The sequence below is a fragment of the Lemur catta genome, chromosome 17 (genome assembly GCF_020740605.2).
Source record: "Lemur catta isolate mLemCat1 chromosome 17, mLemCat1.pri, whole genome shotgun sequence".
Classification (NCBI taxonomy): Eukaryota; Metazoa; Chordata; class Mammalia; order Primates; family Lemuridae; genus Lemur; species Lemur catta.
In genome coordinates this window covers 32,914,595-32,939,453 of record NC_059144.1, presented here as the reverse complement: position 1 = coordinate 32,939,453, position 24,859 = coordinate 32,914,595, and the positions used below count along the sequence as shown (strand labels likewise).

At 38.0% G+C, this 24,859-nt stretch overlaps 1 protein-coding gene across 1 annotated transcript in view; it reads right to left on the bottom strand.

Annotated features, from left to right (window-relative positions):
• LOC123622821 (SLX4 interacting protein) overlaps window positions 1-23,809 on the bottom strand; it is a 167,413-nt gene extending 143,604 nt beyond the window's left edge. Inside the window, 2 exon segments of the mRNA XM_045529439.1 lie at window positions 5,444-5,499; window positions 23,648-23,809. Of these exon segments, the coding sequence (XP_045385395.1) occupies window positions 5,444-5,470 (27 nt within the window). The 5' untranslated portion in view covers window positions 5,471-5,499; window positions 23,648-23,809.
• Between the last annotated feature and the right edge of the window lie 1,050 nt (window positions 23,810-24,859).

The following is a 24,859-nucleotide window of genomic DNA, read 5'->3' as shown; positions in this document are numbered from 1 at the left end:
AAGAGTCTACCGTCTGGCCCTTTGAGCTTTCATATTTTCTATTACTCCAATGCACATGTGCACATAATAAATTTGCTATGCTTTTCCCTTCTTAGCTTGTCCATTGTTACAGGGGTGTCAGCCATGACCCTTAATGATCACTCCTTTCCCACCCTTAAAATTTCTAGGCAAGACATACAGTGATCATCATGAGATTTGCGTAGGCCCTTGCCTATTGGGTTCCCTGCTTCCTGGATATCACATCTCATTCTTTCTTTGTCTGCTTACTCCCCCACATTCTGGAAGACCACATCCTTCCTAAGACAGGATGTATCAGAAGATAATTTTTCTTAGACTGCATCTTTGAAAACGTCTCTATTCTACCATAACATTGGATTGAAAGTTGGGCTGTGAAGGGAATTCTGGGTTGGAAACCATTTTTCCCAGAATATTGAGAGTATTGTTCCACTGCATTGTCTCCTAGCTATTGATGTTGAGAAAGCTGTTATGATTCTTGATCCTCTGTATGTGGTCTGTGTTGTTTGTTTTTTTAAGATCTTCTCTAAATTCTTTTTCATTGACTTTGTTGGCTATGTACTCACAGCCCTTTCAAACAGGAACTTTGTGTTCTTTACTCCTGGTGTTATTTTATTATTTAATAATTTTCCTCTCCACCATTTTATTTTTCTTTTCAGAATTCCAATTTTTCATATCAAGACTGAATCTCTAATTTTCTTGTGTTTTATCCCCAATTTTTATCTATTATCTTTTTGTTCTATTTTCTGGGCAGTATTCCTTGAGGTTCATCCATAGTTTATTAAATTTTTATTTCTATCATGTTTTTAATGTACAAGAGCTCTTTCCTATTCTCAGGAATTTCCCTAGTTCATAACATACTGATCTTCTTTCATGGTTATATGTAATTGAAACCTCCCTTCATAAAATTAATAAAGGGCTGCAAGGTAGGAACTGTGGTAGGGGCCTGAACTCCATAGTTAAAAAAAAAAAAACCACAGCCATTGTTCCCTAGCTTGCTTTTCTATAACAGTGTACTACTTAGGAGTCACATAACTGATGGTCATAAAGATTAGCAGCTTTCTTCATCGCTCCCATCGATAACATCACCCTTGTGAAACCAAAACCTGGTCTTTGAAATATCTGCCAGATCCTGCATTCCAGTGTACCAACTGACCAAACCAGACCAGTGACCCCCACCCAGAAACTGACTCAGTGCAAGAAGACAATTTCTATACCCCTGTGATTTCATCCCTAACCCAACCAATCAGTAATACTGATTCCCTGGCCCCCTGCCCACCAAACCATCCTTAAAAACCCTAGTCTCCAAATTCTCAGGGAGGTGAATTTGAGAAATTCCTGCCATCTCCTCACTGGGAGCCCTGCAATATTAAACTTTTTCTCTGCTGCAACCCCTGCTGTCTCAGGGTATTGGCTCTCTTCTGTACAGCAGGCAATACAACCCAATTGGGCCATAACATAATAGCTTCCTTTTTTGCTCTGAGGATACAAAGTATAGTGTATTTAACGTGTTTTGTTCCCTAGAATCTCTCTGACCTTCTGAGTTTGTTCATTCACTTTATTCTCTATTTCTCATAGTCTAATTTTTTTTAAAATCTGTGTTGTGCTATACTCTTTTGTCCATTCATAATTAAAACAGACAAGGAAATGATGATTGGAAACTTTGTGTACATGGGTGGGGCTTATTGACTGGTAGGCTTTGGGAATCCAGTAGGAACCCATACATTTGGTTGGGGGAGCCTAAGTATAGGCTATCCTAATATTCAACAAGCAGATTTTAGGGTAAGAAATGTTACTAGAAATAAAAAGAGATACTTCATAATAATTAAATACTTAACAGATATAGCAATTGTAAATTTGTACACATCTATTGATAACATAGCCTCAAAATATGCAAGGCAAAAGTCAAAAAACCTAAAAGGAGAGGTATGTAAGTTTAAAATCATAGTTGAAGAGTGTAAAATACTTTGCTCAACTGATAGAACAAGTGGACAAAAATATTAGTAAATACATAGCAGATTTTTATAACACAATTAACAAATATGACTTACGTGAGATATATATATAGTTCACTGCACCTGAAAACCGTCACATTTTTTCAAGTGCTTAGGGAACATTTACTAAAATAGAGTTACTTTGCTAAATACCAATAACAAAATGATTATTAGAAAATTTGCAAATACTTTAAACAACATACTAGATTTAAATAACCCATGGATCAAAAATAAAATCACAACATAAATTAGAAATTACTTTGGCCTAAATATAACAAAATTCCTACTTCAACTGCATCCCTATCAAAACATGAGGGATACAAAGTAGGAAATGTTTACAGAGAAATTTATAGCTTTAAGTGCATATGTTAGGAAAGAAGAAAGGCTCTAAAGCAATGATTTATGCATCTACCTTAAGAAAATGGAAAAAGAAGAGCAAATGTACCCAAAGAAATCAGAAGGAAGGAAATACTAATAATAAAGATAGGAAAAGAACTGATAAAATACAAAACAAGTATATTACAGGGTGGGGGGTGGGGGAACCAAAGCCAGAAGCTGGTTCTCTGAAAAGACTAATAAAATTAATAAACCCTTAACAGTACTAATCAGTAATCACCCCTTTGGAAGGCTCAAGCCTGGCTGTCAGAATATTTAGAAGCAGGATATAAAAGCCAGGAGGGCTGAGAGCTGGTATCCTAATGCCCTAGAAGTAGAGGATAAAGAAGAGCTGGGAATGAGCTCATGACAGTTAGCTGAACTAGGAGTTGTGAAGAACTTCAACTTTACAGTTCTTTGTATCCCGTCAACACAAAATACAATGCTTGACACATAAATAAGTATTCAATTTGCAGATATCCTCACATAATATTTTCTGATTCATATAGGCAAGTTTGTCCATAACCAAAACTATAAATTGCTCGGGGCAGGTATTCAATAGAGCTTTTTACTTTCCTTTGAGAAATTACAACCTTCATGAAAATGCAACTAAAAAAAAAAATCTCTGCTTACTGACCAAGGGGAGCAAGCAACATGGAAACATGCTATCTATCCAAGACCTGAGAGGGTGCCTGCAAAGAGAGAATACAAGGAAGTGAGGGAGTGTTTGCAGATTACAAAAAACACCAAGTTTGCGCCAAACTCTATTGTGGGTTCTAAAGTCATGCTATCCACAGGTGGTGGAATCCCAAGCATGAAATTCATATAAATTCTGGTCCAAAACCACTGAAATACCAAATGGCTCCAGCAGAAGTAAATTTTTAAATTGCTCAAATGCTCCGCAGGGTTTACAGGTTTTTCCACGTGTGTGTGTGTGTGTGTGTGTGTGTGTGTGCGTGTGTGTGTGTGTGTGTGTGTGTGTGTGTGTGGCGGGGGAATGTCACTGAAAACAAGTACACAATCAAAAATTACAAAGTCGGCTGGGCGCGGTGGCTCACGCCTGTAATCCTAGCACTCTGGGAGGCCAAGGCAGGTGGATCACTCGAGGTCAGGAGTTCGAGACCAGCCTGAGCAAGAGCAAGACCCCGTCTCTACTAAAAATAGAAACAAATTATCTGGCCAACTAAAATATATATAGAAAAAATTAGCCGGGCATAGTGGCGCATGCCTGTAGTCCCAGCTACTCGGGAGGCTGAGGCAGTAGGATCGCTTAAGCCCAGGAGTTTGAGGTTGCTGTGAGCTAGGCTGACGCCATGGCACTCACTCTAGCCCAGGCAACAAAGTGACACTCTGTCTCAAAAAAAAAAAAAAAAAAATTACACACTCATAAACAATCCAGCAATTTCAATGATCAATTTATTACTTAGTAAATAATCATGGAAATAGAGGAACAATCGAAGAGATTATAAAATAAATTATGTTAAAATTATTAAGAAGATAAAAGAAGGAAATGGAAACATATCAGAAAAATAGGGCAAGTATATAAAAAAAGAACTGATAGAATTTGAATTTCAAAAAAATACCAAATATAATTGTCACATAAAAAATATAGTTACTGGCTGGGCGTGGTGGCTCATGCCTATAATCCTAGCACCCTGGGAGGCTGAGGCGGGAGGACTGCATGAGCTCAGGCGTTCGAGACCAGCCTGAGCAAAAGCAAGACTCTGTCTCTACTCAAAATAGAAAAAATTAGCCAGGCATTGTGGCTCACACCTATAGTCCCAGCTGCTCGGGAGGCTGAGCCAGGAAGATCACTGGAGCCCAGGAGTTTCAGGTCTCTGTGAGCTACAGTGATGCCACTGTACTCCAGCTGGAGTGACAGAGTGAGACGAAAGAAGAAAAGAGGAGAGGAGAGGAGAGGGGAGGGGAGGGGAGGGGAGGCGAGGAAAGAAATACAGTTACTAGAAATAAACAGGTTAAAGAGAAGATTAAATACAGATAAAGAGATTTTAGTCAACTAGAAGAGGTCTGATTAAAAAACATCCTGAATGCAACGCAGAAAGATAAGGAGAAGAAAAGTAGGCACTCAGTTTTAAGGTTGTTTTTACAAAAACACTTCTCAGAAGCAATAACAGATACCAGAAAACAATGAAAAAATATCTTTAAAATGCTGAGGGAAAATAACGCTCAACCTAGAATTCTAAAACCAACTAAATACCTTTGTAGAGTAAGATCAAAATACATTTTTAGACAGACATATGACGAAAGTTCACCACTTACATGCCCTCACAGAAAGAAATACTAAGCAATATATGGATACAAGAAATAATTGTAAGTAATAAAATTTATAAATATGTTGGTAAATCTAAATGAGCAATGACTTGTTTAAAAATAAGATAGAACTATAATATTAAATAGTACTTAATCTGGTCAACTAAATACTGTAATTTATATTTTGATGTTTTGAACTTGTACTTAAGATAACACCAGCATACGGAAAATGTCCTAAAGAACAGCCAATATATACGAAAGCATCTCCAAAGTCTTATACTCACTATTTATAAATTCTTCCCCTCTCCTTCCCTACCACAGATAAAAAGGCCTCAGCCCCAGCCATCAAGGGATGGAGAAGGGACACAAAAAGGGGGAAAATGAGAGGGCAGCAAGGCAAGAGAACTCTGTCCTGCCATTCACCCAGGTGCAGCATTTGCTGCCTGCTTCTTTTACTTTGAACTTTTATCTGCTTTGACATAATCAGAAATCATGCCATAGACATGCAATGTGAATGATAATTTTACACATTAAGGACCATGTCATGATCGCAAAGCATCTTATAAAAGACTTGAACCAAAGAACTCTCATAACCATATGAACTATTAATGGTCTCCCTCAGTTCATTCTTAACATATAAATTGTCAATGTGCCTACTTAAAATTTTCAGTCCCCAATGTAAAGAGTAGAAAATTCAGAACTTCAATTTTCAATTAACATAGGATTCATTTATATTACTAATAGGAAGTGATTAACCATTCTTTAAAAGGCTATTAAACATTACTTACTTTAACAGCAAATTTCTTAGAGGCCATGGCTTACTGATTGCACAATAACTTCAGACCTTTAAGAGAGAGAAAAAAAATAAAGTTATAATTAGGTATATCAAAATCTCCTTTCCTTTGGATATTATATAAAAGAACAGTTGGCTGAATAATAAAATATCAATAGGAATTTGTGAGATGAATGTTCATTTACAATTGTTCTTAACCAAAATGTTATATTAAATTGTTAACTTAAAAACTGCCCACAAAAAGAAAAGCACAGGCCCAGATGGTCTCCCTGGTGTATTCTACCTAATGTTTTACAAATAATTAATATGAACCCTTCACAAACTCTTTAAAAAAATAGGCACATGAGAAAAACTTCTCAAATCATTCTAAGAGACCAGTATTATCTTGATAGCAATAACAGAGACATCACAAGAAAACTACACACCACTATCCCTTATGAAGGACACAAAAATCCTCAACAAAAGAAATACTAGCAAACCCAACACAGCAACATATCAAAAGGATTATATTGCATGCTATGACCAAGTTGGATTTACCCCAGGAATGCAAGGGTGGTTAACATCTGAAAAGTAATCAAAATAATACACCGTATTAATAGAATAAAAGAAAAATGCACATAATCATCTCAAATACAAAAAAAATCAATAAAACCCAAAATGCTTTTCTGATTTAAAAAAATCCAACACAATAGCAATAGAAGGGGATCCCTCAATCTGATAAAAGGTGTCTATGAAAAACCCACAAGTAAAATCATACTTAATGGTGAAAGACTGAATGTTTTTTCTCTTAAGATGAGGAAAAGACAAGGATGCCCGCTCTTGCCACTTCTATTTAACATTGTATTAGAGGTTCTGACTAGAGCAATTAGGCAAGAAAAAGAAATAAAAAGCATCCTGAGTAGGAGGGAAGAGATAACACTATGTCTATTCACAAAAAACCATAGTCTTATATATAGAAAACCCTAACAAAATCACCAAAAAACTACTAAAATTAATAAACGAGTTCAGTAAGATTGTAAGATATAGGATCAATATTTTAAAATCTACTGTATTTCTATGCAACAGCAATGAATAATCTTAAAATGAAATTAAGAAAACAATTCTATTTACAATGCCATGAAAAAGAATACCTAGGAATAAATATAATTAAAAAAGTACAAAATTTGTGCTATAGTACAGACTCATGTCCAGAATATATAAAGAACTCTTACAACTTAATAAAAGGACAAATAACCCAATTTAAAAATGGGTGAATAGACAGCAGAGTTGCACAGCGGAAGGTGCTGGGTCCATAAAAATGGGTGAAGAACTTGAATAGAAACTCTTTCAAAGAAGATATACAAATGGCCAATAAGCACACGAAAAGATGCTTAACATCATTAGCTATCAAAGAAATACAAATCAAAACCACAATGGGATATTACTTTACACCATTAGGATGGCTAAAATCAAGATGACAAACAGTAACAGGTGGTTGGCAAGGATGTGAATAAGCTGGTACTCTCACACATTGCTGGTAGGAATGTAAAATGTTGCAGCCACTTTGTACAATAGTTTGGCAGTTCTTCAAAATTTAAACAGAGTTGCCATATGATCCAGCATTTCCATTCCTAGATATATACCCAAGAAAAATAAAATAAAAACATCATGTCCATGTAAAAAATTATACAGGAACATTCACAGATGCATTATTAACAATAACCAAAAAGTAGAAACCACCCAAATGTCTATCAAATCATGAAGGGATAAATAAAATGTGATATATCCATACAACAGGATATTGTTTGACAATAAAAAGGTAAATTTTACTGTGCTCAGCCAGGCAACTGCCCTTTTCCACCCCAGCAGAAGCTTGGAGCACTGTCTGCAGAGGGTCAGACAGAAGTTCTCTGGTCTGGAAAGCACCAGACACAGTATAAAGGTGGGGCTACTCTCCTGCAAAAAGAGATTAGAAAACATTTACAAACTGAGACCTTCCCCAGGTGGCATGCCCCTCTACTCTGCCTAACTCTCCAGACAGGAGACTGAAACTTCCCTATTCAAGGAATTGGACTAACCTAAAAGGCAGGATCTTAAAAACACTGACGTCAGGGGTTCCCCAAGGAAATAGCCTAGACAGATGGCTCTAAAGCGAAGTCCACAACCACAAGCCCCACACCCATGTGCAGAGATCCTAGTCATCTTTTTAATGTCCCATTCTCAAATACAAGTAAACAACCAGGAACCACCTACCATCTGAGGCAAGATTCTATCATGAAAGAAAACCAAAAAGACAGAAAAACTACTTAGCTGAAAGAGAGTATGAAGGGAGAAGGAAATTTTTTTTTCTAATAAAAACTATCATTAAGGAAATCAGAGATATTGCATCCATAAAGCAAAAAATAATCCAAGAGTGGGAACTTTCAGAAAACAACAAATTAAAACCATGATGGCCAAAATAAAAAATTTAATAGGCAAGTTGGAAGTGAGTAAATCTTTCAGAAACTTCAGCAAAAATAACATAGATCCAAAATACGAAAGAATAAATTAAAATTAAAGGACCAGTATAGCAGGCCCAACACAGGAAAATTAGGATGGAAACAGACCCGTAATAGGATGTCTATCACAGTGAAATTTTAGGGATTGGGGACAAAAAGAACCTTAAAAAAGTTTTTTTTGGAGGAGGCTAGGAGTAGGAGGTAAAGAATAGAAAGGATAGGGGCCAGAATTGGCTCCAACTGCCTCAAGCAATTCTGGAAGCTAAAAGGCAACGGAGAAATATCTTCAAAATTCTGACGAAAATTGTTTCCAACCTCCAACGACATTTGAACTCCAGGGGAGAAAAAACATTTTTAGACATGCAAGTTCTTAAAAAATGTACGTCCCATGCATCCTTCTCAGGAAGCTACTAAAGATGTGCTTCACCAAAATGAGGAAATTAACCAAGAAAGAGGAAGATGCAGGAAACAGGAAGGGCGTGACAGGAGAGAGGCAGAGGAAAGCTGAGGATCTAGGGAAAGGAGACCCTGCAGGAGAGCCGGGGGCAAAGGGGGGACCGCTGGTCCACACTGGAACTGGAACTGGAGTTGCCAGGCTCCAGGAAAGGCATGTCCAGAAGGGTCTGCACGCATGCAGATGAACTTCAGACAACTGGTGGAATATGAGATTGAATTAGGACAGGTACACGGAAAGCTGAACAGCTGAATAGTAACAGGGCAATTACTGATTCCACACTAAACAAAAATTGTACAGAACATAAAAAGTAAAGAGTATTTAATACACAGCTCAGTTATGATTAGCATTTATAGTCATAATAGCAAACACTGAATCTTGACCTAAACAATATCATGTTTACAATGATATTAGGAAGATGGGGAATGTGTGTGTGTGTGTGTGTGTGTACATGGTAGGGGCACAAGGATTAAAGGGAGCCAAAGCTCTGTTTAATGGTAAGGAAATGTCTTAGAAGCAAAGTTAAAACCTATAAAAATAGCCATAACAGTTACAATAAAGCAGAAATACAGCAAATAATTTAGTAATAGGGACAGAATTCTTAAGAGCTAAACTTTGCCCCAAACTGAAGAACAAGGTGAAGAGGGCTCATGAGCAAGGAGGAAGGAAGGGGTGGTGAGGATACCATTATTCACAAGCTTTGTTCGTGAAACTACCTGCCCATCGAAATCATGTATAGACACTCTTAGAGCAGTACTGTCCAATAAAAATGCAATGCAAGCCACAAATGTAATTTTAAATATTCTAGTAGCTTCATTTAAGAAAAAAGTAAATAGAAACAGGTGAAATTAATTTCAATGATATATTTAATTTAGCCCAGTATATCCAACATGTTAGCATTTCAACATGTGATCAATATAAAGATGTTCACATTCTTGTTTTAACTAAGCCTTTGAAATTAGGTATTTTATATTTCCAGCACATCTCAATTTGGACTGGCCACATGTCAACTGCTCAACAGACATCTGAAGTTAGTGGCTACCACAATGGACAGCACAGTTTGAGTACCATTTTTTCTTTCAAATAAGAAGAGTATTTATTTCTGTGTCTTGAATTCCTTATTTACAAAATAGAGATCATAATACCTAACTCAAAAGTATTGAAAGGACTAAATAAAATGACAAATAAAAAACCCACTATAGGCAGGGTGCGGTGGCTCACGCCTGTAATCCTAGCACTCTGGGAGGCCGAGGGGGGTGGATCACTCAAGGTCAGGAGTTCCAGACCAGCCTGAGCAAGAGCGAGACCCCGTCTCTACTAAAACTAGAAAGAAATTATCTGGCCAACTAAAATATATATAGAAAAAACTAGCCGGGAGGCTCAGGCAGCAGGATGGCTTAAGCCCAGGAGTTTTAGCTGATGCCATGGCACTCACTCTAGCCAGGGCAACAAAGCAACACTCTGTCTCAAAAAAAAAAAAACCCACTATAATGATTTATCACCCATAGGCCTTCGATGAGTGTTAGTAATTATGATTACTTAGTTAATAGTGATTTTCTAAAAATCTCGTACCCTTTGATTCTAATTTTTTAAATGGACAAAACTATCTTCATCTAAACTCTAAATCACTTTAAGTATTCATTTCTATTCTCTGAATAACAAAATACATATGACTTAGAAAAAATTTTAATGATGTTCATCCTGGCCAAGACCATTTAGACATAGGTATAAATGGAAAAAAATAAGTTAAGTTCCTGGAAAATCAGGCACATGTGTTTGAAAATAACATATATAAAGGCTGTCCTGAAAACTTTAGATAGATCTTTAAAATTATATTATTTGAGCCTGATAAACATAAAATCAGTCCACTTAAATATATTAAATTAGGCTTGAATAACTTTACTAAGAACTTAGAGAGTCCCTCATTGGGGGCACTTAACGGGTACTCAAGTGGATCAGGACTCGGACAGGGAAATGGGGGATGAAGTTTTGCCAGCAAGTACCCAATGGAAGGTGAAGTACATGTGATCTAATTATTTTTTAATTATACACAGGTTTTCTATATGTCCTTCTTTTCCTCAAGGACAGGCAGACCACACACAAGGCCAAGGCAAGGCCTTTAGACCTTATCTGCTGTTAGAGATTGTGAGCCACATTATAGTGAAGGTTACATTTTTAACTCACAATAAGGTAGGTTTTGGTTTTTATTTTCATCAGCAATGCAAGAACAGCTACCTTTACTTTTTAAAGTCTGGATTCTTCAAAAAGTATCATCAAAGTCTAATCTCAAAAATACAATCTATGGGAATCTAGAACTGAAACGCATATTTTTTATATAAAATAATGTGGTCTGCTACTGTAAAATAGGCTACAAGGGAAAAAGGAAATACATGTTTTGAATATTTTAGCCCATTTTTAATATCATGAGACATTCTGCCTCGATGGATATAATTTTTTCACTTGTTTCTACAATGTTTAGAGATGTAAAAAAAAAAAAAATCAGAATTTTAGAGATATTTACTCCCAGCCTTGCCGTGTACTCCACTAATGAGAACTTCTGGGACCAGGCCACGGTCTCACAGCTGACAGCCTAGCCAAGGGCTAGATAGGGCCCACTGAGGCAAACTAGAACCATCTGTCACCTGCAGAACTCCCAAGGTCAATGGCTAACTGGGCAAAGTAGGTGTGACCTTCCTTCCTCAGTCTCCTGCCGAGGCACAAGTTCCTGACACTAGGCATGACGTCAAATAAAGCTACATAAGTAGCAGTTCTATCCTACTACTCAAAGAAAGAGAGAGAGAGAGAGAGAGAGAAGAAATAAACTCTATAATTAAAGAAAATGTAGTTTGAATTAATTTGTCATTATGTTATATAATATGGCATCCTTTTATATTTTGTATTTTGTACAAAATACTTTGTATATTTTTCATATACAGGATATAAATAAATGAATTCCACCAAGATAAAGCCCATAAACATCTGGAGAGCCAGTCGCATAGACCTTGATCTTGCATATTTGCTAAAGTCATTTCAGATAAAGAAAGCATCTTTCCTTTGGTTCATTACAGCATTAGGCACAGGTGCTGGGAATGCACTAAATGGTGAACTGAAATCTGAAATGAACCAAACCAATTTGCTAAACCCCAAATATGATAAAATCATATTTACCCATTGCGGAAGGAGTACACTCTCACGGGTGAGCAATGCCTAACACTAGAGGGTGCTCAAGAAAAGTCTGCTAGATGAAGAAATGTTCCAGATAATTGGAGCTGAATCATTTATGCACACGACCTTTTCATTTTTGCTGCTTTTAGGGAAAATTTTCAAAAATATACTGAATCTTTATCAATGTTCATAAAAATATCATATATTGAATGTTTCTTTGATAGTCCAGATCAAACTTATCATCTATCATCACACTAGGCAATACATATGTCATCAGCCCTCTGAGCTGCAGGCTCCTACGCAGAGCTGCTCACCACTCAGCCTGAGGAGTCTTCTGTCTGCTCCTGCAGGCTTTGCACGAGTTGTCAGAGTGCCTGTCTCCTGCAGCTCCCTTTCTTATCTCCATTCTTAACCTTAATCAGGTAGGCACAGAAAACTAAGGGACTAAGACTAACGTGATGTTTTCCGAGCCTCTCTTACATGGGATTTAAACAGACTTCATTCCGTGCGAAGGCTTTGAGCCATATGTTTTAGATAATGAAATGACTATTAACTCTACTTCAGGATTAGGGTTTCTACAATGGTGAAATTGCTGTCATGATACAGTAGAAAGTGTCCCCTGGATTTGAGCCTCAGCATTTAATTCTTCCTGCCTCTGCACAACAGTGAGGTTGGACAGGCTGACCTCTACAGTACATCCCATTTCTAACCGTCTACAATCTAAAATCCAACAGTAGTTCAAGAACAAATAATGCCAGTACACAGATTCTTCCAAAGAAGAGAATAAGAGGAAAATCACCCCACGCTCATTTTCTGGAGTCCTTAGCAAAACCAGACATGAGGAACATCATAGTCAATTCTACACATGAACACAGAGGCAAGAATCTAAACAAATAAAGCAATCTGAACCTAGCAAGGTACTTTATAAAAAAAAAAAATCAGAACCAAATGAGGTATCTGAGGAGTGCAAGGTGAGCTTAACGATACAAAAATTACCACATCAAAACACTGAAGTAGAAAAAAAAAAAAGTACATGATCATTTTCATAGAGGGAGAAAAAAGGTAAAGAAAAACATTACAAATCTAAAAATAGACAGGAATTTCTTAATCTAAAAAAAATAGCAAACTTGTTTAATGATGAACCATTAGAATTAATTTCTTTGAAATGGGTAGGAAATGTAGAATTTAAAATATAATTTAAACCAGCACCCACAAATAAAAAGTATCTAGAAATAAACAGTATCATGATTGTGCAAAAATTCCTCAAGTTGATTTACTAACTTAATGCAGTTCCATAATCTTGAACAGGAAACCTGAGGAAGGACAAAAAGGACCAAGACACTTCTAGAGGAGGAAAAAAACAAAAATAAAAACAGAGGGAGTTTGTCTTACAAACTACTTGTAGTTCGACATAGCAAAACTACTACAATGCTACAGTAAATAAACTAATATACTGGCAAAGGGGTAGACAAACAGAAGGGACAGACTACACAGCCTAGAAGCAAACCCGTGCATTTACAGAAATGATGTATGACAGGAGCAGGTGTGCAAATTAGTGGAAAATGAAGAGACTACTTGTTTAACAAATTGTGGTTGAACAACTGATTATATCCATTTGGAAAAAAATAAAATTGCACCACTACCTCACAAAGCACACAAAAATCATTTACAGATGGGTTAAAAACTCAAATGTGGAACACTATAAATCTTTCAGTGAATATTTTTATGATTTCAGAATAAGGAAGGAGTTTTTTAACTAGACACACAAAGTACAAACCATAAGGAAAAAGCATGGTAGATCTGGCCATATTAAAATTAAAATTTCTCTACAAACTGGGAGAAAACATTTGCAATCCATATCCAACAAAGGATTTATATCTAGAATATATGAAGAACTCTTAAAACTCAATTGTAAGGGATCACATCAAGCTAAAGAGCCTCTGAACAGCAAAGGAAACAATCAACAAACTGAAGAGACAACCCACAGAATGGGAGAAAATATTTGTAAACTACCTATCTGACAAGGGATTAATACTTAGAATATATAAAGGAGCTCTAACAACTCAATAGGAAAAAAATCAAATAGTCCAATTTAAAAATTGGGCAAAGGTTCTAATAGACATTTCTCAAAATAAGACATAAAAATGGCTAACAGGTATATGAAAAAATGTTCATCATTCATCATCAGAGAAATGCAAATCAAAACCATAATGAGATATCATCTCACCCCATTTAAAATAGCTTTTATCAAAAAGAAAAGCAATAATGAACGCTAGCGAGGATGTGTAGAAAGGGCAACACTTGCATACTGTTGGTGGGAATGTAAATTAGTGCAACCACTGTGAAGAATGGTACAGAAGTTCCTTAAAAAACTAAAAACAGAACTACCATATGACCCAGCAATCACACTGCTGGTTATATACCCAAAGGAAGGGAATTCAGTATATTGAAAAGATATCTACACCCCCATGTTTATTGCAGCACTATTCACAATAGCCAAGATTTGGACTCAACCTAAGTGTCCATCAATGGGTGAATGGATAAAGAAATTGTGGTACATATACAAAATGGAATATTACATAGCCACAAAAAAGAATGAAATCCTGCCATTTGCAACAATGTGGATGGAACTGGAGAACATTATGTTAAGTGAAATAAGCACAGAAAGACAGATTTCACATGTTCTCACTTATATGGGGGGAAAAGAAAACTTAGGTTCACATAAAAACCTGTACACAAATGTTCATAGCAACTTTATTCTTAATAGCCCAAAGCCGGAAACAACCCAGCTATCCTTCAATGAGTGAATCATTAAAAACTGTGGTACACTTATAGCATAGGATATTACTCAGTAATATGAAAGAATAAACTACTGATATATGCAACAATTTGGACAGATCTTAAGGGACTTAGGTTGAGTGGGAAAAAAAGGCAATCTCAGAAAGTTATAAATTGTATGATTCCACTTATATAACATTCTTGAAATAAAATTATAGATGTGAAGAACAGATTAGAGGTTGCCAGAGGGTTAAGAATAGGAGAGGGCATGTGGCTATAAAGAGGTGGCAGGAGGGAGACTGCAGTGATTGTACGGTTCTATACCTTGATTATGTAGTGACATGAATAGTCACATTTGATAAAATTTTAGAAAACTAAATAAATGCCTGTAAAACTTTAGGGTTAAAGCTAATAAACTCTGGATTAAGTCAATGTCAATGTTCTGGGTTTCATATTTGTACTATAGTTATGCAAGATGTTACCATTGGGAGAAACTGAGTGAAGGGTACCTCCCTGTACGTTTTTTACAACTTCCTGTGAATCTATAATTATTTCAAAATAAAAGGTTAAGAGAAATTAAAACTTATGTTCATAAAAAAATACACCACAAAGAAATGGGGGGAGTACCATCATAAACTGGGAGAAGATACTTGCAAGACATATAGCTAACAAAGGAAAGGATGTATACCCAGAATAAAACAATCCAATAGAAAAATGGGCAAAGGTGGTGCCCAGAGTAAGGTGCCTCTGTCACCCAGCCAAGTCTCTAGGAAGACTCGGGGGGTGGGAGGCGGGAGGAGGTATTTATTGGTGGAGGGAGAGTCTCCTGATCCCTTCTGTTACTTACGCCTTGACAACCACTGTGCAACATCCAATCAGGAATCTCCGCTCTCCGGAGAGCTGAGGGGCATGTCCCTCACTATTGTTTTATAAAACCTGAGACATGTGATATCTACAGACAGAAGAACCATTTACCAGAGAATCTGTGGAGAGCACATGCTCGTTTCCCTTACTGCAGGCACATAGCCTACCATCCGGGACAGAACAGATGACAGTCGTGGACGGTCCCATCTGCCACCATGGATGGTTTCCATCTTTCTGCAAGAAGGAAAAATCACCGCATGGTGCTATGGTCTGAATGTTAGTATCTCCCCCAAATTTATGTGTTGGAACTTAATACCAAATGCGATAGTATTAAGAGGTAGGGCCTTTGGGAAGTGATAAATAATGAGGGCTCCACCCTCATGAATGGGATCAGTGCCCTTAAAAAGAGGCTCAAGTGAGCCCCCCAGGCCCCTTCCCCTATGTGAGGATACAGGAAGAAGGCACCATCTTTGAAGCAGAGAGCAAGCCCACACCAGACACTGAATCTGCTGGCACCTTGATCTTGGACTTCCTATTCTCCATAACTGTAAGCAGCAAGTTCCTACTGCTTACAAATTAGCCAGTCTAAAGTATTTTGGTATAGCAGCACAAGCAGACTAAGACACATGGTGACACTAGGAGGTCCAGACCCCAAAGGGGATTATCCTGAGGGGCTCCCACAACCAGAGCCTCTTAAAAGTACCTCCTGTCTCCATCCTTGCACTTCTCCATACCCAAAACCATCACTAAAAGGGTATCTGAGCAGGAGTCTCCTACTCAAAACTCTTCCCTGGGATTTCCCACAGCACAGGCCTTTCCTCAGGGCCCTGCCCACACCTCCATCTCATGGTGCAGGTAACTTCACGTCTGTAATGCCTCCACGGAACCAACTCCTGGCACGTGTTCCTGAACACGCAGCCTCAGCTCTCCCTGCCTTTACCCATGCACGCTTTGATGTAGGATGTCCTCTCTCTCCCAAGGTGAGTTATCCTGTGAGACCCAAGTCACATGCCACCTATTCCTGGGAGCCCTCTATGAACCTCTAGGGTGAACTGCTCCCTCTCTGGGCCATGTCTGCACCACTTTCACTCTCACACTTAGCTCACTGAATTATCTAACTCTGGTCTTCAGCCTCACTATAAGCTTCTTGGGCATTGGGTCCATTCCTGGTGCAGGAATTCATCAAAAGTTTGCTGACTTGGCCCCACTGATGTTAGTAAATCAGACTGTGTTAATTTATTATATTTTTTAGATTTACACCCATTTATCTAATGCATTTTTACTATCCCCAAATTCCAAATTCCACATTAAGACTTCCTAAAAGGAGGTAAAAGTACTGTAAGCCTATTTCAATAAATAAATAACATTTAAGTTATATGTATCATACAGCCAAACTTGAGAGTTGTAATTTGAATAAACACATACCCAGAAGATCCTAGCATTTATAGTATTGAAAATAATGAGCAACAGATTAGAGGTATGGCTGACGTTCATGCCATAAATTTTTTTTGTCTTTAAAATACTAACATTCTAATATTCATTTGAATGGAAAAGGTATTATTAGCCTCTGCATTAAGTTTGAAATCTGGGAACAACCTGAGGCTTTTCTATACCTGTTTTACTGATCATTAAAAAGCAAATGTCAGCCAGGCATGGTAGCTCACTCCTGTAATCCCAGCATTTTGGGAGGCCAAGGCAGGAGGATCACTTGAGGCTGGGAGTTCAAGGCCAGCCTGGGCAACATAGCAAGACTGTGTCTCTAACAAACAAAAGAAAAGCAAATGGGTACACACACACACAAAAAGCAAGTATGCACCTTTAAAAATTACTTTCTTAGGCCCTCAAAGTTGTTGTTAAGAGGGAACAGCAAGCTCAGTGCCTAAAGTTTAAAACATAAATGTTAAAAAGCCTTTGCTACCGGAGCTTTCAGTTCAGGTCTAAATTCAGTGTCATTTTTATTTTGTTGCCTGTTTTTAAGAAGTTCAGGGCAATCCAAAAAGATCAATTTTCCAAATATCTGAAAGCATACAATTTATATAAGCATGCAGAGAAGTTAAAGTATATTATAAATCTTACAACTAATGTCTCATCCTGTATTCTGCATTCTTGGGCCCACTCTCTCTGGCCTGCAAACAGGCATTCTTTCACAAAGAAGAGACACTGATAGGGTATGACCCCACCAAAAATATGTGTGCATGTGTGTTGTCAGTGGGGAAGGAAAGATCCTAAGATCCTTAAAAAATTAATTTTGGGAAGGAGTGGAAGTAGATTTAAAAATATCACATGGTTGTCCTATCATTTAAATACAAAGCAGAGATAAACTCTAATAAAGAAAGTCAGTGACCTTCTAGATTATTCTGTGGGAAAAATCTAAGACACTCTGAAATCCACATTTGTCTTCTTTTTAGTGCTGCTGGCCTGTGTCACAAGTGAAAGCAACTACTTCAATTAAAAACACCAGAAATCAACTTTTGGCTTCTAATCTCCAGATTTCAAATTTTATCTAGAAAATTATTACGTTTCTTTCTATCATCTTTAAAACCTTTGATTAGCTATGGGAGCAGAAACAGAAAACAACAAGGGCCCCTGGAATTTCTGAAGTTACAACTATAATTCAAGAATGAGAAATCATTTCACTGCTGCGCCACTGCCCCCCGCCCAATGCACACGTTAAATGTATCACCAAAACCACTAATATCATACAAGGAATCACAAACTTTAACACAAGACCAAGGAAAAGTGATGAATGAGCAAAGGTCTTACTGTTGACGACTTAGATAAAGTTTAAAAAGGCAACTTTAGTATAAAAAAGAATCAGCTTTTGCTACTATTCATATGGTAATTTTGAATGCCAAAATCAGCTTGTAACAAACAAAACAAATGCAAAAAAAAAAGTAAGCTTCAACAATGGAAAGAGGATAATGCAAGTGACAAAAAAAAAAAAATCAAGACTTTTTTTTCTCATCTTTCCTTGGTCATTAAATGTAGGTCAAACATTGAAATCCTCTACCAAGATTAATTCCATGGAAATGTCCTACCTTCCAGTCCCTCTAGACCCTCAATCCCGTCAGCTGACCCAACTCTGAGACTCCTCTTCCTGCTGTGCACACAGAAAATCCCCACCAGTCCCTGCATGGGATGCTTCACTAATTTTAGACGCAGCATCTAATTTTTATCTGATACCTTGTCAGAAGCAGACATAGGCACCCACACCTGGTGCAGTCATGTCCTCAGGTTCTAGTAATATACATCCTTTCAGATTCTGCCTCTTCACGAGACAGGCTATTCAACTCCTTTAGGTCTCTGGTTTTCTTTTTTTTTTTTTTTTCTTTTTGAGACAGGGTCTTGCTCTGCCACTCAGGCTGGAGCACAGTGCCCCATCCTCCTGAGTCAGCCTCCCAAATCACTAGGACTACCGGCAAGTGCCACTAAGCCTGGCCAATTTTTTAAAAGATTTTTTGTACACGGGCAAGAGACGACACTTGTGGGGGAGCTAAGTGATGTGAAACTTATCCTGACACTCACCCACGGCAGCGTAGTTTACACTCGCACTTATGAGAAAGAGGCATGACCGGCCCGTGTCTTTGCTGACTGTTCCTCTGCCAATCAGCTGACCCTCGACTCGGAACCACATTGCCTCATTTTTTCCTCTGCATTTTGTATAAATCCATCTTGGTTTAGGGATTCTTCTGGGCTCAGGTGCCACCAGCCTAGATCCAGTTCCTGTTCCCATTGTCTGTGTGGCTTTTTTTAAAAAAAACAACTGTATTCAAAGGGTGCTCTGAGGTCAATAAAGCAGAGCCAAGGGCAAAAAAAAAAAAGATTTTTGGTAGAGACAGGGTCTTGTCACATTGCCCAGGCTGGTCTTGAACTCCTGGACTCCAGTGATCCTCCCACCTCAGCCTCCCAAAGTGCTGGGATCACAGGTGTGAGCCACGCTACCTCATCTCTGGTTTTCTTATCTATGAAACAAAATAATAACAACAATTTCTATCTTGCAGGTCCAATGAGGATTAAATGAGATCAGATATGTAATTACTGGGCCCAGTGCCTGATACACAGTGTGTGCTCAGTCTGCTAAACAGAATCATATAAACACACAGGGCACAAGGAGACAGCACATAATCCATCCACTTTATAACCCAAGACTCCCTCGGGTAACTACTGTTTTCTAGTCACCTTTACCATAGAAAAAAATTTCTGATAATCATTAATGCGATTGTCTTAAAATCTAATCTTTTCAATGCAAAAACTGTAACGATGGAAAATAGATCATTGGTTGCTAAGGGTGGAGGGGTGAGGGTACCACAAGGGGCACCAGAAGGTGGTGGGTAATGGGACTGTTCTACATCCTAATTTCAATGGATACACAACTCAACGCACTGATCAAAACTCATGAAACTATACACACAAAGAGTGAACAGTGTTACTATATGGAAATTAAAAATATTTTTTAAATGCAAAAAAAATCCAATCTTTTCTAACTAAAGAATAAATCAAAATAATGACACAAACGATGTTCAAAATGTAACAGCCGTATTTTATATATTATCCTATAATTAAGTTAAATCTAATTTTAAACCAGCTCTAGTTTATTAAAGCATAAAATGTCGGTACTATATAATAAGCATGAGTAACTTCTTTTTCAGAAAAGAAGCAAAAAGGATTTTAGAAATATACTTTATTTTTTCTACGAAGGGAGGAGTGAGGAGGAGGGTTCAATTTCCTTTTTTTTTTTTTTTTTGAGGCAGAGTCTTGCTCTGTCACCCAGACTAGAGTGCAGTGGTGTCATCATAGTTCACTGCAACCTCCACCTCCTGGGCTCAAGCAATCCTCCTGCCTCAGCCTCCTGTGTAGCTGGGACTACAGGTGCACACACGACGCCTGACTAATTTTTCCATTTTTAGGAGAGATGAGGTCTCACTCTTGCTCAGGCTGCTCTCAAACTCCTGAGCCCAATCCTCCAACCTGGGCGACCCAGAGTGCTAGAAGTACAGGTGTGAGCCACCGCCCCGGCCAGAAATATACTTGTATCAACTCAAAATATAAGTGGTACCCTTCCATCTACTTACAGTAGGGAGTCTGACAACATCTTAGGCTTGGCTTTATAAATCTCTGCTTTGCTACCTAACAAGTAGGTTTCTGAATGTGCATGAATTGTAGTTCTCAATCTCTAAAAAGCAATATATATACACTTTCAAGATTTAATACAGCTTAAAATGATTAGACATGTACACATCAAGAGATAATAATCCACTTAAAAGTCAATACATGAATTTTGCATTTTTTTAAAGTCATAGTATGTTTTATTCATAAAACAATTGATAAACTACACAACAGCAAAAGTGAAGTTTCAAAACAAACATGTTTTATGACTGTCACCTCTTGGTTTCACTGTCTGCATAGAAGGCTTGGCCACCATATAATTAGATTTTTTTTTCCTAATTCAAATAAGCTGAGAAAGAACACAGTAATGTGAAAATAAAAACAACCCAAATGTCCATCAATTGGTGAATGTGTATATAAATTATAGCACAGCCACACAAGGGATACTACTCAGCAATTAAAAAGGAATGAACTATTTCCTGGAGGGATTACAAAGGAGCAAGAGGAAACTTTTGGGGGTGATGGATATAGTCCTTACCTTGACTGTGGTGATGGTTTCACTGGTGTATACATGTAAAACATAACAAGTTGTACACATTAAATATGTGTCATTTACTGTATGACAATTATACCTCAATAAAGCTGTTTAAAAATAAAAAGACTTTAAAAAAAAAAAAGCATCTTCATGGCCTGGTATATTGTGTTTAGACTACCTTCTTTTCCGAACACGTGCACATCCTGAAAAGTCATGGAACTGCAACACCTTTCCTTGGTGATGTGCATACATGAACAAAACCTTAAAACCCAAAGATTTAGTTATAATACAAATAACAATAGTTAATATTTACATAGCTGTGACTATGTGCCAGGCACTATTGTAAGCACTTTTCTTGTATTAATTTATCTAGTTCTCACATCAACCCTGTTTTACAGATGAGAAAACTGAGGTACCAAAGGGTTAAGTAATCTGTTCAAGGTCACGCAGCTTGTAAGTAGAGCTAGGATTTGAACCCAGGGAGCCTAGCTCTAGACTTAATTTCCTTACCCATCATGCTCTACTGCCACACACAACATAAGACACAGTATATAAAAACCAGAAGCAATGAATACTGCACTTGTAAAATATTAATATTCTTTCTCACACTCACAGAATATAAGTATTCACTACAATTCACAACATTTACATAAGACTAAATAAAAAACAAATGACCTTCATTCTCCTTTTCCCAATTAACAGACGGAAAAAAGAGAGTGGGAAAAGCTGGACAACTTGCTAAGAACACAAAAAACATAAATCAGAAGTTAATCAGTTACTAAGAAGCTGGTTCACTTTATTCCCAATCCAATTCTCTTCATTACCTCAAAATCCTAATTACTTTAAGTAATACCACAAGGGAAAGAAAATCTAACATATAGCAACATGAAAAATGTAAAGTCATTTCTGTTCTCTCATATTCCTTACAGGTTTTTTAATTCCATCCAGAAGGTCTCAATCTCTGCAGATACAGGTCTGGAGTCTGTTTTAAAACCTCCCCAGGTGATTATCATGTGAGCCAAAGCTGAGAACCCTGATTTAGTTTTCTCATTAAAGGAAGACACAGAAGATGCCATAAAAAGCTTTGGTAAACCATGGCCCAAGGTTTTCCAAGTCAATATTGAACTGCTGTCCAGATGTAAACTATTGTTTTTCCCAAGAGACAGTCTTACTGTGTTGCCCAGGCTGGAGGCAGTGCCACAATCATAGCTCACTGCAGGCTGAAACTCCTGAGCTCAAGTGATCATCCTGCCTCAACCTCCAAAGTAGCTGGGACTACAGCTATGCACTACCACGCCTGGCTAATTTTTTCGTTTTTTGAGATGGAGTCTCACTATGTTGCCCAAGTTGGTCTTGAACTCCTGGCCTCAAGCAATTCTCCCACCTCAGCTGTGGGAGTAACTGGGATTACAGGAATGAGCCACTGTGCCCAGCTCACACGTAAACTTTTGAGTTTAACTTTTATTAAAAGTAGACCAGGTGTGGTGGTTCACGGCTGTAATCCTAGCACTTTGGGAGGCTGAGGCAGGAGGATCACTCGAGGCCAGGAGCTTGAGACCAGCCAGAGCAAGAGTAAGACCCTATCTCAACAAAAAATAGAAAGGTTGCAGTGAGCTATGATGATCCCACTGCACTCTATACTGGGCAACAGAGCAAGACCTTGTCTCAAAAAAAAAAGTAAAAATACGCATACAGGATATGAAAAAGAATAGTAACTTTTTTGAAAATGCAAACTGGTGGTAAATCAGATGTTAGAACTTAAAAAAACTCTACATTTTGGATATTGTTATAACAGAAGTTACATAAAAGCATTCTGAAATGAAAAAAATCTTTCAACTTTTTGGAATACTAAATTGGCACAATACATACATCAAGTCAGTGGACTGAAAGCACAGAAAAACATGCCAAATACTGCATTTAAAACATAATGAACTGATAATACATCATGAAACTGGTTAAGAAGCACAGGTTAAAAAAAGGCAGGTTGTATCTTTAGCCCATGCCCTGAATCAGTGCTCCTTGAACTTTAAGGTGCACTTCTTGAGGAAAAGTCTGATTCAGTAGCTCTGGGATGAGGCCTGAGATTGCATTTCTAACAAGCTCCCAGTGGACCATACTTTGAGCAGGTTGGCCCTAAGTCACTGAAATATTGGTTGCAACATTAGCCAATTGGCTTACAAATATCATTATGTCTAAAATTCAAGAAGTGTCAATATACTTCATACCTAGATCAGGCAAAAAAGGGTTAAGGAAAGGAAAAAAGCAAATATTTGTCTGGACAGTCTAGCAGTGCTAAGAACCACAGACTACTGTGTTACTTGTCCCAACCTAGTAGATGTCACGGTGAATAAGCTCCATGAGGCTTTAGTTAACTGCTGAATCTTTATGGCCTAGCACAAATTAGGTACTCAATAAATGCACTGAATATATGAATGAATGGGAAGTTTCTACAAACAAAATCTGTATTTATGTCACATCCCCAAAATGTCTGGAAACGGGACTATATTTATACATATGGATGCAAGCAGCCATAATATAATAGAAATACTTGGCCCATCCATTGAATTCCATTTTGTCCTAAAAAAGAATTCTCCTGAAAAATATTTCCACTTTAAAGCCCAGGTTTCCACACCTTGATGTTTAACAATTTTTAGCTTTTCAAAAAAAAAAAAAAATGAAGAGAGATGGAAGTACAGGAAGAAGAATTTGGAAAAGTCTCAAAAATCAAAAAAAAAAAAAAAAAAAGGAGGGAAGAGATGGGCGAACAGTTCAGTTCAAGTGAAGGAACATCTTAGGTTGCTAGAAGATCCACATTCTTACCTATGATGGTGGCGGGGTTTGGGTTCGTGCTTTTATGTTTTGTTACTGTCCAAGGGTCACTTGTGGAGAAGCACCTGGCTGTGGAAACTCAACTAAAGACGCAGCAGGTTCTCCAATCAACCGTCAGAAGCTTTGGGGAATCACATTTCATGCTCATTTCCCCCTTCCCAGCGTCTCCCGCGCGTTTGAAAACACAGCTACCGCCCAAACACAAGATGACCTGGGCGGCTTCACGTCGGCTTGAAGCCAGAGCCAGGATTTAAGATGGCGGTAACACACTAAGTAAGGGCCAGCCGTGGCACAAGTAATCTGCCCAAAAGAAAAATGGCCTCCGTTCCTAATGTTACGGCTTTCAAGAAGTGCCCAAAACAAAAATGGCGACGGAGGCAGGCTATTTAAAGTCTGGGAAAGCAAAGAATGTGATTGGCAGGTGACGAATCAGGGTTCCCCACTGTGCAAGATAGCTGAAGCGCCAAAAAGGAAAAACGCATTTCTGTGCCGTTTTCTTGACCCTGGAAAATTGCTAGCACAAGGACGGCAAGTATTTTGGACGCAGAAGATATAAAAAAGACAGGCTAGAAAGCAAAAGTAGCTTTCACAATGCCGGATACATTTTAATTATAATAGCCACATTTAAACATAACTTCCCCCACAATTCTTTTGAATGTTACAAGAGAATAACAGTTTTGTCCTCACACGAAAAATCAGGATGGGGAGATAATGCAGAAATTATCTAATCTGTGAAAAGTATCTAGTTATAGACCTTCCAACCTCCCTGTTGGCCCTAACAGGAAAGACGAAGGGCCGAGGATCAGATGAGGGCGACCAGCTCTCACTGTGCATGTCCCCTCCTCAACCCGATCCAAGGAAATTGTGGCAGCAAGTTCCTTTCCTCCTGGTTTTCCAGGCAGCTGCAAAGAGAGGTGGGGTGTTTGCGCTGAGTGACATTTTCAGGCGCTTTGTGATTGGCCAAATTGGGGAGGCCGGCGAGCCCAGAAGAGTTGACTTCGTTTTCATTCATTCAGTAAATACCTGCTACGCGCGCCCCAAAAGGCAGGTGCTGTGTCCTTTTGATATGCTGCTGACATTTTATGTTATTTAAAATTTACAATCGCAACAATTTGCCGAAAGAGACGCTTAATAACCCCCGCCCCCTGGTTTTTCCAGTGACTGCCGCCGCTGTCGTCAGCTAGAATGTCACCTAAAGCCCGG